At 48.3% G+C, this 12,125-nt stretch overlaps 1 protein-coding gene across 21 annotated transcripts in view; it reads right to left on the minus strand.

Moving 5' to 3' along the window:
- Bmal1 (basic helix-loop-helix ARNT like 1) overlaps positions 1-12,125 on the minus strand; it is a 96,490-nt gene that overhangs the window by 24,423 nt on the left and 59,942 nt on the right. For 8 of the 21 annotated variants that reach the window (XM_087211619.1, XM_021263823.2, XM_004851449.3 and 5 more), the window contains 6 exons: positions 8,764-8,892; positions 5,977-6,101; positions 5,146-5,293; positions 3,118-3,156; positions 2,779-2,820; positions 1,346-1,503 (listed from right to left, as the gene is read on the minus strand). In XM_087211619.1, coding sequence (XP_087067745.1) covers positions 1,346-1,503; positions 2,779-2,820; positions 3,118-3,156; positions 5,146-5,285 — 379 coding nt within the window. In that variant the 5' untranslated portion in view covers positions 5,286-5,293; positions 5,977-6,101; positions 8,764-8,892. Of the gene's footprint in view, positions 1-1,345; positions 1,504-2,778; positions 2,821-3,117; positions 3,157-4,401; positions 4,506-5,145; positions 5,375-5,976; positions 6,102-8,763; positions 8,893-12,125 lie in introns of those variants that run through there. The other 13 variants (XM_087211623.1, XM_087211620.1, XM_004851450.3 and 10 more) reach the window with 7 other exon arrangements.

Here is a 12,125-nt window from a genome sequence, read left to right on the forward strand (position 1 = left end):
TTTGCAGAAGGCAGTTAGCACACATTCCCCTACACGAGGGTGAGTGAGCTTGCAGCCTCAGAGGAATGCACGCTCCAGTCAGTGCAGCTGGAGCTCCCAGGCCCTGAAAGGGACAAGGACTGTACTTAAAAAGTCTGTCAATCTGGCATTTTTTTTAGAACAATAACTTCACTGACAAAAATGCCAGCAGTAGATGATACTGGAGTCTGCAGAATAGTGAAGGATTAAAATGAAGTAGATCTATAACAATTCAATGGGGAAGGATATGTTTGTGACTTTCACGTTATTATTCCACATCCTCGCTTTCTATTATACCTTGAGATTGTCCACTTTCTCTTTTCAATTTAATTAAAATTAGTTTATGATAACTTAACAACCTGAATCATCTTCACTAAGATAAAATTTTAAATGTTACTTTTTTTTTTTGGTACTGGGAATTGAGCTCAGGTCCTTGTGCTTGCAAGGCAAGCAGCGGAACCACTGAGCTAAATCCCCAGGGCCCCTAAATGTTATTCTTTAAGCATAAGATACAACATTTATATTTTTGAATAATGATGAAAAGTCATAAAAAAGCCAACTGCTTATTTCGGGTGGCATCATGCAGATATAAAAATGGGACTCTTTCACCACACAGGTCAGCTCTGACTGAGCACCCACTTCCACTTTCATCCAATACTCTGAGACAAGTGACGGAAAATTCCAGGAACAGCATTCACTGAAATGCCTGATGTATTTCAGATTTCTCCTATGACCTGGATAAGTCACTTCCACTTTTCTGCCTCTGTTTTCTCACCCTCCCCACACTTAGCAAAGAAGGAAAATACTGCCTCCCTCACAAAGAGTCAATCTAGTTCGGGAAAATTCCAGGAAGATGAAAATATCACCAGTGTTCGCTCCTGACAATGTAACGCAGGAGCTATCTATCAGCCAGTGACTCATTCTTCAGAGGAACCTTGATAAATTTTGTATCTTAAGAACTGAAACTGACTTTTCTGCCTCAGTCACCATGTGCACCTAATTTCTGATTTCTGTAACTGTACCAGTGGACTCTAGGCACAGGCGAGGTGCGAATCAGCCACGTCTTCTGTGATATGCAAGTAGCTGACATATGTGTGCATACAGAAATATGCAAAACTCATAGTTTTTATGCTCTGGGATGTATGACTGCAAAACTACCTCAATACCCACAGAAGGTCAATAATCACTTCATTTGGCATTACAGCTGTTTTTGAAAAGCACATGCATATGATTCAGGGCTACATACTTGGAAGCAGTCAGCATTTGCTTTAGGGACCCAAACATTTGTAGGCAAGGACAGAAAGGACAGTAAAGCCCAGAATCTCACCTCTTAATGTTTTCATGTGCTGAACAGCCATTCTTAACACGGTGAGTTTATCTAACTTCCTGGACATCGCGTTGCATGTTGGTACCAAAGAAGCCAGCTCATCAATAAAACTGTTCATCTTATCCCTGCGCCGCTTTTCAATCTGACTGTGAGCTTCCCTGAACAACAGTATGAAAAATGACTTCTTAAAAAAGAAAGCAAACATTAAGGAAACGATGACAAAAATAAATACATTGTAGCTGTCATCTGAAAAGACAAATTTAGAATTTGCAGAATGTTTCAGATTAGACTTTTCTAGTGGGCACACCACAATCAGGTAAGATTTAGCTTTTATTAATGCTTACCTCATTAAGGAAACAATTACAAAAACTACCTTTTCACAGTAAATTGAATGGTTAATTTATCTATCATTGGTTTTCCTCAGCTTCTATAGAATTGGATTTGCAATGGGGGAGGGAAGAGGGAGGGGGAAGATGGACGTTTCCCAAAGCCAAGTATCCAGAACAGCCAGGGAAGTGCCCTGGGTCACACAGGGGGTGCCTGTGAGGTCCGTGGGGAGCTGGCTGTGTGGCTGTGGAGGGCACCATTCTTTGCAGTCAGAGATACATTGCCTGAGGTGCCTGGTACTAACGGTGCCATCCTTGGGTCAATCCGGACCCACCTAGATGCAGCACATGCTACCTTTGTCCCCACGCTTCCTCTGAGGGCTGCAATGCTCCTCTCTCCTAGGCAGGATGACAGTCCCCTGCACAGCCTCTCCCTGGCTGATGTGCACCTGCCTTAGGTGGGAGGTGCTGCCAGCAGAGCTATAGCGCCATGGGACCTCCCACACAGGCTGGTCTTCGGGCAAGGGAAACACTAGGTGTCTTAGGTCCCCTGGTTTCTGTGCGTCATGACATAGCTCAGACAGACCTAGTACTAATGCAGGGAAGCCTGAGGACCCAGCAGGAAGGGGGTCAGTGAGTGCGGCCGCAGGAGGAAGGACCAACTTAGAGGACCTCAGGCAGGAGGGCGTGCCCCTGGCCTGGCCTTCAGATGCTACCTGCAGTGTAAGAAGGGGTCCTGTCAGAGACGAGGCACAGCCACAGAGAGGGTCGCTGTCACTGAGCCTTGTCTGCTCTGGAGGGCCTTTGAGTCAGGAGGGAGGAATCTGCTGAAGACCTGGCAAACTTTAGCTTCAACCGATTTTCTGCCAAAGTCTCCTTTAGGTTAATTATATTGAGGTGGCAATGAGTGAAGGCCAGCTCAGCCTGGAAGGAGCAGGGAGCAAAGGATACTTCAAGCCAAGTCCCAGCACCTCCTCCCCCGTTCCTTAAGGATGTGACGGTGCCCAAATGCTTCAACAGACAGGGACCAACACACAGAGCCGCCTCAGCTGCCATCTAACCAGCAAGAGCTAGGAGTCTATAGACAAAACAAAGGTCCAAATTTACCTTGCATTTTTTATCCTTCCTTGGTGTTCTGTGTATTCCAACCTGGAAAACAAACAAAAAGCAAAAGATAAAAATGCAATCCTCTGGACACAAATGGTAAAATTCCACATTTCTGTTTTCTTCCTGCCAGATCCCTGTCACCTCTCCACAGACACACAAGGTTGTTAGCCACACTGGGACTGGGGTGGAGGGAGAGAATTTTGAGGCCAAGGCTCGTGGCCTGCTTGCTCATCTCCAATGGAGACACGAGTGGAACATGCCCCAAGTAACAGAATGTGTCATCGTGCAAAGAAAGCGGCTCTAAGGGTGCTGAACTTCAAATGACTAGGGTCATGGTACCTTCCATGAGGGTCATCTTTGTCTGTGTCCATGCTTTCTCTGCAAAAACAAGAGAATGTGGCTGCATGTTAGTAAAGACGCACAGAGTGGCTCGCATTTATCCAGAAACTCAGCAATTAGAGAGCTCAAGTAGCCATAGGGCAGATTAATGACTTATCATAGTAATACAAAGGAAAACAAGCTGAAGCTACTATAAAATGTGGGCTGGCTTTCCACATTATCAAGCAAAAGTCATATAGAGTCTCAATAGAGTTTGTGTGTTCAATATATTTCCCATATTATTTGAAAACTGGGAATACATAGCATTTATGGAAACTTAGTTAAGCAGAGTATCCACATATACATAACACTGCATTCCCCAGTCGTTCTGGATAAATGGAGCTTATTCCATATGCAAACCAGATCAAGCATCAAAGATATGTGCGCTCATCTATCAATTTCGGGGTCGGGGAGGTGATGAAAGCACCAACAGAGCAGCACAGAGCAGAGCCCAGGCTGAGTTTCAGAGGCACTGCTACCAGAGGTTCTGCTTCTTGACCAGGTGGGCTCCCCTGGGCTTGAGGACCTGGGATAGAGGGGAGTGTGGGACCAAGGACTGCAGAGGGTGCTGGGCTCACAGCAGGGATCCACCTCCCTTTCACAGATCCCAGAAACCCAAGTTTCAGGGCATCTTGTGGCTCAATTAAAAACAGACTGCATGCCCCGGAGGAAGGAGTTCCAGACTCCCCTGATGGGGGTGGGGGGTGGGGTGTCCATTCATCCCTTCTCGAACCCACAGATTTCTCAAGAGAGCACTGACTGCCACCTGGGCTTCGCTCCTTTCTCTTTTCTTTCTCCCGTTAAAAAGGAGGGTGATGGCCCTACACATTAGAGCTGTCCCAAGAGTGCTGGATCACAGCAAGGCCATATTCTCAACAGTGCTTCCCAGCTAGGTCCCTGGGTTCCTGCAGAGGCAGTTTCTTCAGAAGAGCCCAGAGAAAACCATCCAGGCTGCAGGGAAAACACACCCTGCACCCTTCCATCTGGAATCGTGTCTGCTGGTGAGGCCAGGCTGGCCTTCACAGGTGAGAAGCTTGTGGTGACAAGGCTGGAAAACATAGGTCTAGCTGACAGAGTCTTAGAACACACCAGTGGCTCTGTCAGCACTACTCGAGACAATGGGCTCCCGAGAAACGTCCTGGACTCTGCTGGGGAGTTAGCGCTATGGAAGGAAGAACCCGTCGGTCCTCACACCCACTCTCCGTCCCCTGCGCGTGGCTCTCTCAGTGATCTGGGATAACTTACATATTAATCATAGCATCTCCTAGTGGGCATCTGACCTCCAGCCAGTGTGCTCCCCAAATTCGACCTGTGAACTTCAGCAGAAAGGACATCTGCTGTAGGGGGGTTACCTCCTTGGAGATTTTCCCTCATTAAACAACAGAAAACCTCACAAATGGACATATGGGTACGATCCCACACAGATGCCTCGCAAAATGAAATGTGCCTTCGAATGTGCTACACTGCCTTCCTCCCTAGGTGCTGGACAGAGGCAGAGGGTGGGCAGTGAGTAGGGGAATTTACTTACTCAAAAGAAAATTCATCAAGTTTGTTTTTAAAAAGAAACAAAAATACTCTTTAACATAATAGGTACACACTAATTTAAATAATGTTTAAGGACAATGTCAATATCCCTGTGCTCTTGCTCGTCCATTCCACACACAGGAAGGGTGGCCCCATCCCTGCTGTCTTCCTCAGAGAGCCCTCAAGAGTGCTGAGGTCACATCTACAGACTCAGTCCTCTTGCTCACAGGAGTGGAGGAGAGGGGTAAAGGCAGAACTTGGCTTTAAGGCTGTAGACAGACGTGGGGACTGGAAGGGACACAGAGGCCTGGGGGCTCCCTCCTCAATTGCAATCCAGTGGGAGATAAAGCCCTAACCAACTGCACAGCACCGAGAGCTGAACCTTTCCTTCCCATCCCCTCTTCCAGGAAAAGTGGTGGCCGGCCCCGGAGTTCCACACCCATCTGCAAGCTGCAAGGACCTTACTGGTAGTCGGTGGAGCTGCCCTTCCGCTTGCGGTTGCAATCCACGCTGCCGGCGCCCAGGGAGCTGGAGAGCAGGTCAGTGGGGCCGGAGGACATGAAGTCACTGATCGTGGAGGAAATGTCCATTCTCTGGTCTGCCATTGGAAGCTCTGGAATGGCGATGGGGACATTTATTTCACTGTGGTGGTCTAAGGTGAGTTTCCGACACTAACATCTCTTACCCAGCCAGCCTAGAAAAAGCACACGGCAGAGTGGAAAGAGAATCCTGCTTATTTTTGGAGGTTTTGGAGCTAATCTAGGCCCACCTGCTTATTTTCTTGGAGAAGACACAAAAGTCCAGAGAACCCGAGTGGCTTCTCCTGTGTCCCAGGCTGGGCCTGGAAGAACGAATCCAGACTCCGAGCCGCTAGGAGGCAACCCAGGGTCCCCAGGTTCTCTGGCAATCCTAACTCTCCCCTTCTAACCAACAGATAGATGACCAATGAAATGAACATGATCTACTTTTTTTAATTAAAGAATTATTTAAGACAGGGTCTCGCTCAGTTGCCCTAGCTGGCTTCGAACTTTCAATCCTCCTGCCTCAGCCTCCCGAGCAGCTGGGATTACAAGCATGCACTTCTACTTATTGTGATGTTTGTACTTTGGTTAGGACTTATAGGAAATTGCAGGAAAGCAGAAAATATAAGAAAGTATAAGTCTCCCTCATCATCCTTGGGTACCCCTCTCCCCTTGCATAATGAAACGAAGACACTGTGAACAAACTGGCAAAACATTGAGAATGCATATTTTATGAGCACAAAGTAGGTTGGTCCGAAAAGAGGTTGGTGAGTACCTTGCGAGGGGCTCCAACTCCACACCCAGCTGAAGAGGCCGTGGCCGGCTCGCAGTCAGGGCTCTGAGCTCCAGAGGGTATGACCAGAGCTGTCACTCCCTCCCTCTGGGCCTGAGCTTCCGCATCTGCAAAACAAGCGGTGAGTGTGAGGCAGCACTACTTGCCACTGCCTGATTAGGCCTGCAGGTTACGGGGCCATCCCAGGGCCATCCCTCCTGGGTCGGTGTGGGCCAAGTTCTCCCTCACTCAAGCGCCACTGGAGTGGACAGCTCCATGCACTGGAGCTACTAACTCTTAGAATAAAGTTCTGAGAGCAGGACTGCCGGGCCAAAAGGGGACCCACTGTGTTCTGGAGCACACTGAAACCCTGTGCTCCTGGAAAGCTCTAACATTTCCATCACCAAAGAGCTCTTGCCAGTCTCAAAGCGGGTGAGGAGGACCTCGCTCTGATTACTTGAACTTTTAAACGACTGCTGATGGCGCTTCTATGATTCTAGGCCTTTCTCTGTCCGCCCTTGTGTCTACTTAACTTGTGTCCTGGTTCTCTAGCAGCCCAGGTTCACACCGCAGAGTACTGTAGGAAATCCTTTCCTCCCTGGCCTTGCTTCTCCCACTGTGCCATCAAGGACTTCACACTTTCCCCTCTGTCTCCTCACTTTCAGCACCTTCCTGGTTCCATTCATAGCTGATGACTCTGCTTCCTCTTTTCTTTTCTGCAGTGCTGGGGATGGAACCCAGGGCCTCACCCACACTGGGCAAGCACTCCACCACTGAGCTACAGCCCTGGCCCCTATGACTCTGCTTCTTCATCTGAAGGAAAGAGGCCAGCAGTGACATCACCAGCCCAGGAGAAGTGCCTGCTGAGGCTTCCAACCCCAGTTCCTGCTCAGTCTCCACTGTCTTCTCACCCACCCGAGGCCATCATTCCAGAGCCCTGCCAGGCTCCATCCTGTAACACTCACACTGCCCACATCACTCCCATGAGAATAAAAACATAAATTCTGCAACTCCCACCTTGGAAAAAATTAACGTTCTTGAACACCATCTTCCTCTAGCTAGTGTCTCATTTTCTGTCTCTGGTATTTTTCTCTTCTTGTTTTCTAGTATTTTTCTCTTATACTTCAAATCAGGTTTTGTCCCCATGATTACAACAAAACCCTGCTGGGCTCATGAGTGACCTCCCCCTTGCTAGATCAGCATCCAGCAGACCCCAGGGCTCCCTGGTTGCTGTCTCTTGCCTGGGAGGCCCCTCCTCCTCACGGTTCTCTTTCTACTTCATCGATCACTCCTGGTTCTCCTGAGCTCAAGCCTCCTTTTCTCCCTCGGCTCTAAAGGAGAGCCCCAGGGTTGTGCTGGGACCTCTGTCTCTGTCCATACGCGCTACCTAGGGCCTCTCGCCAGTTTCATTGTTTCATATATTACCCACAGTATGGAAATGCCCAAGTTCATGCCTCCAGCCTGGATGTTCTCTCCCCAAACTCCAGATTCATAAAACCAACCATCTCCTCCTCATCTCCATTTGGATAAGCAGCATGGACCTCAAGCGGAATCACTCATAAGTCAAACCCTGCTTCCCTCAGGCCAAGCTTGTCGGTCACTCCTAGGTCAGTACTCGGTACTTCCATCTTTCTAGTCACCACGCCCCAAAGCCTAAAAGCCACCTGACTCCTTCCTTTCACAACGTGGATCCAGGCAAACCCTACTGGTGCAACATTACAACAACAGAACTCAGCCACTTCCTTCCTTTCCCATCATATTTCTGCCCAAATCTTACTTCCTCGGTGATGTTTCCTTGAGTAGCCATATAATGTGAACCCTGCCAATCCTCCCTAATTAAGGCCCCTGCTCAATTTTTTTTCCTCAAAGCCCTTATCCAAATTTTACCTACAACAATTTCTGTCTTCTATAAGTACCATGAAACCAGGACTGGGTTTTATTGACTGTATGCACCCTTAATGCCTAAATACTTCAAAGAACATGGTGCGTATTCAATCAATAGATGCTGGATTGATGAATAAATGGACATGTTAGGAATACTTTTTGTCCATCACAGATGCTGTGAATACATCTCTCTTTCCCTCTTAACTTTGTTTATGCTACTGGCACGTAGCACTTAAGGTGCCATGTTTTAGAGACCTCTTTCTCAGCCAAATACACACATTCTCCTTTTTACTAATATTTTTATAATTTATTTTTACTTGTAACTTTAATCTACTTGGAAATTATTTTGGTACACTACCTAAGCTTAGGAATTTCTTATTTCCTTCCTTTGGATACACTATTGTCCCAATACCACTTATTAGACCACATATCTATCCTGTTACCAATAATTTGAGATGCTACCTCCATTCATCATCTGTTTCTAGACTTGCTATTCAGTTCCTCTGATATTTCCATTCTGGTACACACTGTTTTTAGGAGTGTGGCTTTAGAATGCATTTGATTATTTAGTAGAACAAACCTTTTTTCCTCCTATTAGTCTTCATTTTCAGCAATTTCCTGGCTGTTCTGTCTGACTCATCCTTCAGGAAACATTTAATGATTACATAACATCACCTACCATGCCAGGTGGCTGCCACTGTTACCATTCTTGCTAACACTCGGAGAAACAGGGCCAGCAATGTGTACAGAGCCAACCCTCCAGGTCTGGTGACTTGTTGAGCCCTGGCCCCACATGCCAGACCTGGGGTGCCACTGGTGTCCTTCACCCCTATTTTTGAACAGCTAAACAAGTGCAAGCTACCAGTGATTGTCAGTTGTGAGGGGATGGTGAGGGTCCTTTCTTACCTGAAGTTATGGTTCTTAGACCTCAGATGCGGCTTGGGAGGAGCAAGGGGCTGCTGGGCCTGTTGGTCACCTCAAAGTGATTCTCATGTTTTGTAATTTCCTCTCAGGTACTCAACTTCTTCCAAAAACCTACAGTGGGGACCAAGGAAAAGAAAATTCAAACAGATCACTCTGGGGGAAATGAATGTGAAATTCTCTTATTCACTGAGGGACGTGGAGAAGCCAGTTCATGACTCCACATTTTGGGGTGCAACGCTGGATGGGCTCACAGTCCCATCCACCACCACGCTCCAGCTGCAGGCATGAAGGAATCTTTGACACATTTTCTGTGGAAAATAATGCCTTCTAAGTGCTAAAAACTCATTTTTGGACATATCCTTAGGAGAAGAAAGGTAAGTGTGCTTTTTATCATTTCTCCTACTGGGTTAAGTAATAACGGTGAACACTGGAGTGTTACTCTGTTACCCACTGTCTTTACTGTTTTATGTGGATTAACTCATTTAAACCTGAGAAAAATTGCTCCAGGAAGTAGATACTATTGTTTTCTCCACTTTACTAGGAGATGACTGAGGCACAGAGAGGAGAAAAAATTAGCCAAAGTCACACAGCTGCAGAGTGGTGGGTGACTGGAAGCTACACCAAAGCTCTTACTCAAGTAGACGCGGTCACTCAACCCAAAGGATCGGTAGCAAAGGAAAATGACGGAAGGCACTAACCCCAAACAAAATGGCAAGAGAGCTAGCACCTGAAAGTGGGAGCCAGCTAAGACAGTCAAAGAAAACGTGAAGCTCAAGTAGTGTATCTGGGCACATGAGAACCGAAGTGCAAAGGGGCTCATGTCAGTCAAGTGGAGGTGCCACTCTGCCCTCCCTTCCTGCCAGGACCAGGGCCTCCTTCCGTACCAGAAAGAACTGATCTAGCAGGAAGAAAAGGGCCTCCCATGGCCCCCTAAACCATCCTTGCTCTGCCTGGGGAAAGCAAGATCTAGATTTTAGATGGGGCTTTCATGACCTCCTGAAGCAAAAATTCTGGCATTTCACATTCCACCAGCAGTCTTTGGAGTATCTCTGTCTAGATCATTATTAGGTCTTCAAAGGAATATCTAGGAATAGAACTGCTTTCATCCTCCCAATTTACTCCTCTGTGCAGTCTGGTGCAGAATCCTTCAGTTTCACTCTGTGAACTCCAGTCTGGGTGTATGCGAACATCATGACCAGGAATTTAGGGTTTCTAATCTCTGAATCTCAGCTGGTGAAGAAGTGACCAATGGACACAAACCCCTTAGGCTTAACTGTTAATTCTTTCTAAACCTGATTCCTGACCAGTTCGCATGCTGCTCTCCCGGCCAGTCGGCCTGCCGGACTCCACCCTGGCTTCCTCCTCCGCCTCCCACACCTGGTGCCCCACATAGGCCTCTGAAAAAAAGGGAGCCAGCACTTCCTTCATCCTCTGTCACCACCTCTCCAGTACCAACCCCTCCCACTGGGGTCAGAGACTGGACACTTTGGTAGCTTCACTGGTCCCCCCCAGACCCTCCAGACAAAATCCCCAACTCCTCAGCAGGAGCCATCACGCTGTGCTCAGTTCCAGTGCAACTCAAAGTCCCAGCCAGACTGAAGGACTGAGGCGCCCTGAGCCCTGCCTCAGCTGGACCAGCTCCCGTCTGAGCATGTGGCCTCCTTTACCACCCTGTCACTGGCGACCTGCTTTCCTCTCCTTTCACCTCCTGCAGAGGCCTCCCCTCCTAAGACCCACTCTCCCTCTCCTGGCCTCCCTCACACCATGGGCCTCCCAGGACTCAGGCTTGTGCCTCAACCAATGAATGTGCTCGTGTCCCTTCCCCTTCTCACTTCCCTGAAACTCACAGGAAGCCTTTACTAAGCTCCTAGTACCAAACTCCAGGTGAGATGTCTTCCTTTGGTCAGTTTCTCCAAGACTCAAATTTAGAGAGAAGTTACAATAATAATATTTACATAGATTTTGAGATCTGTACAAAACATAGCTCAGAAGGCCTTCTTCCTTGCTTAGACAAGGTTAGGAAGCTGAACCGGCTATGACCCATGACAGTTTATGAAAAGCTCTTTTCTTTCCAAGAAGGTATTTTTAAATGTAAGAATAAAGTACCCCCCACCCCAGCTTGTTCTGTGCTAACTACTTCCAAAAAACATTGAGCCAAGGGAGGGCTCCAAGAGGTCTTAGGCACCTTCGGGGGGACCTTTGCTGGTGGGGAGTCTCAGGACCTGCCCTGGTACAGCAGGCAAGTGGCACACGGTGTCAGTCTTGGGAGGGCATGTGCTATGGACCCTGATGCAGGGCCCCATGTACGCCCACTCTTGAGCTGAAGATTGCCAAAGTGGAGGTGAGGGGCTTGCTGGATGCCAGAGAAAGGAGGGTACAAAGGGGCTTGTACACTGTCCCAGAAAGAATGCAGGGCACCCTCTGTCCCACTCCAGCCCCTGCTCCTCGGGGCTCTACCAAAAGGTGCAGGAGGCTACAAGAGAAGCCACAAGCCCAGGCTGCTCCTGCAGAGAAGTCGCAATAGCCAAGAGGACAAGGTGACGGGTCAGCCACTGCCAGGCACCACCAGGAAACATGGCTGCTTTTCGGAACAGGGCAGCTGAGGCCGAACACCACAGCTGAAGAAACCCACCCACCATCTACTGGGAGACAACCACACCCAAGGCCCTAATCCAGACCAGGCGCCTCTTTTTCCTGATCCCTGCTCCAGCAGCCCAGAAGGCTCTAAGAAGCCAAGGGAAGCAGGGCACATTGTCTTCATGCTCAAATAATTAGCTGCCCCTCCTGGTGGGAAGGTTCTGCATGACGCCTTACCGTGGGACCTACCCTGACAAATGTGAACAGAAGTGATTGCTACAACTTTCACACAGAGCCTGTGGCAGTGTCCCCTTGGCTGTGAGTGGACTGGCATCATTATCACAGGAGTGGGTTGGTTATCATGAGAACGGGCTCTTTTTAAACATGAGCTCAGCCCTCTCACTCTCTCCTGCCCTTCTGCCTCTGCCATGGGATAGCACAGCACCTAGGCCCTCACCGGATGCCAGCACATGGATCTTGAACTTCTCAAGTGTCCGTAGCAAGAAACAAATGCCTATTCCTTATAAATTGCCTGGTTTGTATTCTGTCACAGAAGTGCAAATGGACCAATACTGACCAACTGGTCCATTTGTCTCAGACCTTCCCTGGTGTCCCAGGAAGCCTCTCAGTCCCAGAAGAGCTGTGACAGTGGTCCCCATGTTAGCACTGCTGTGTGACCTACTGGGAGGAAGCTGGGAATAAGGACCAAGCCCGATCTGAGAGGAGGGAAGGAACTGTGCCTTTCTACTGGACGAGCTTAATTCAGA

Source organism: Heterocephalus glaber, unplaced genomic scaffold, assembly GCF_053883595.1.
Source record: "Heterocephalus glaber isolate CG9 unplaced genomic scaffold, H.glaber_assembly_v1.0 deba00001428, whole genome shotgun sequence".
Classification (NCBI taxonomy): Eukaryota; Metazoa; Chordata; class Mammalia; order Rodentia; family Bathyergidae; genus Heterocephalus; species Heterocephalus glaber.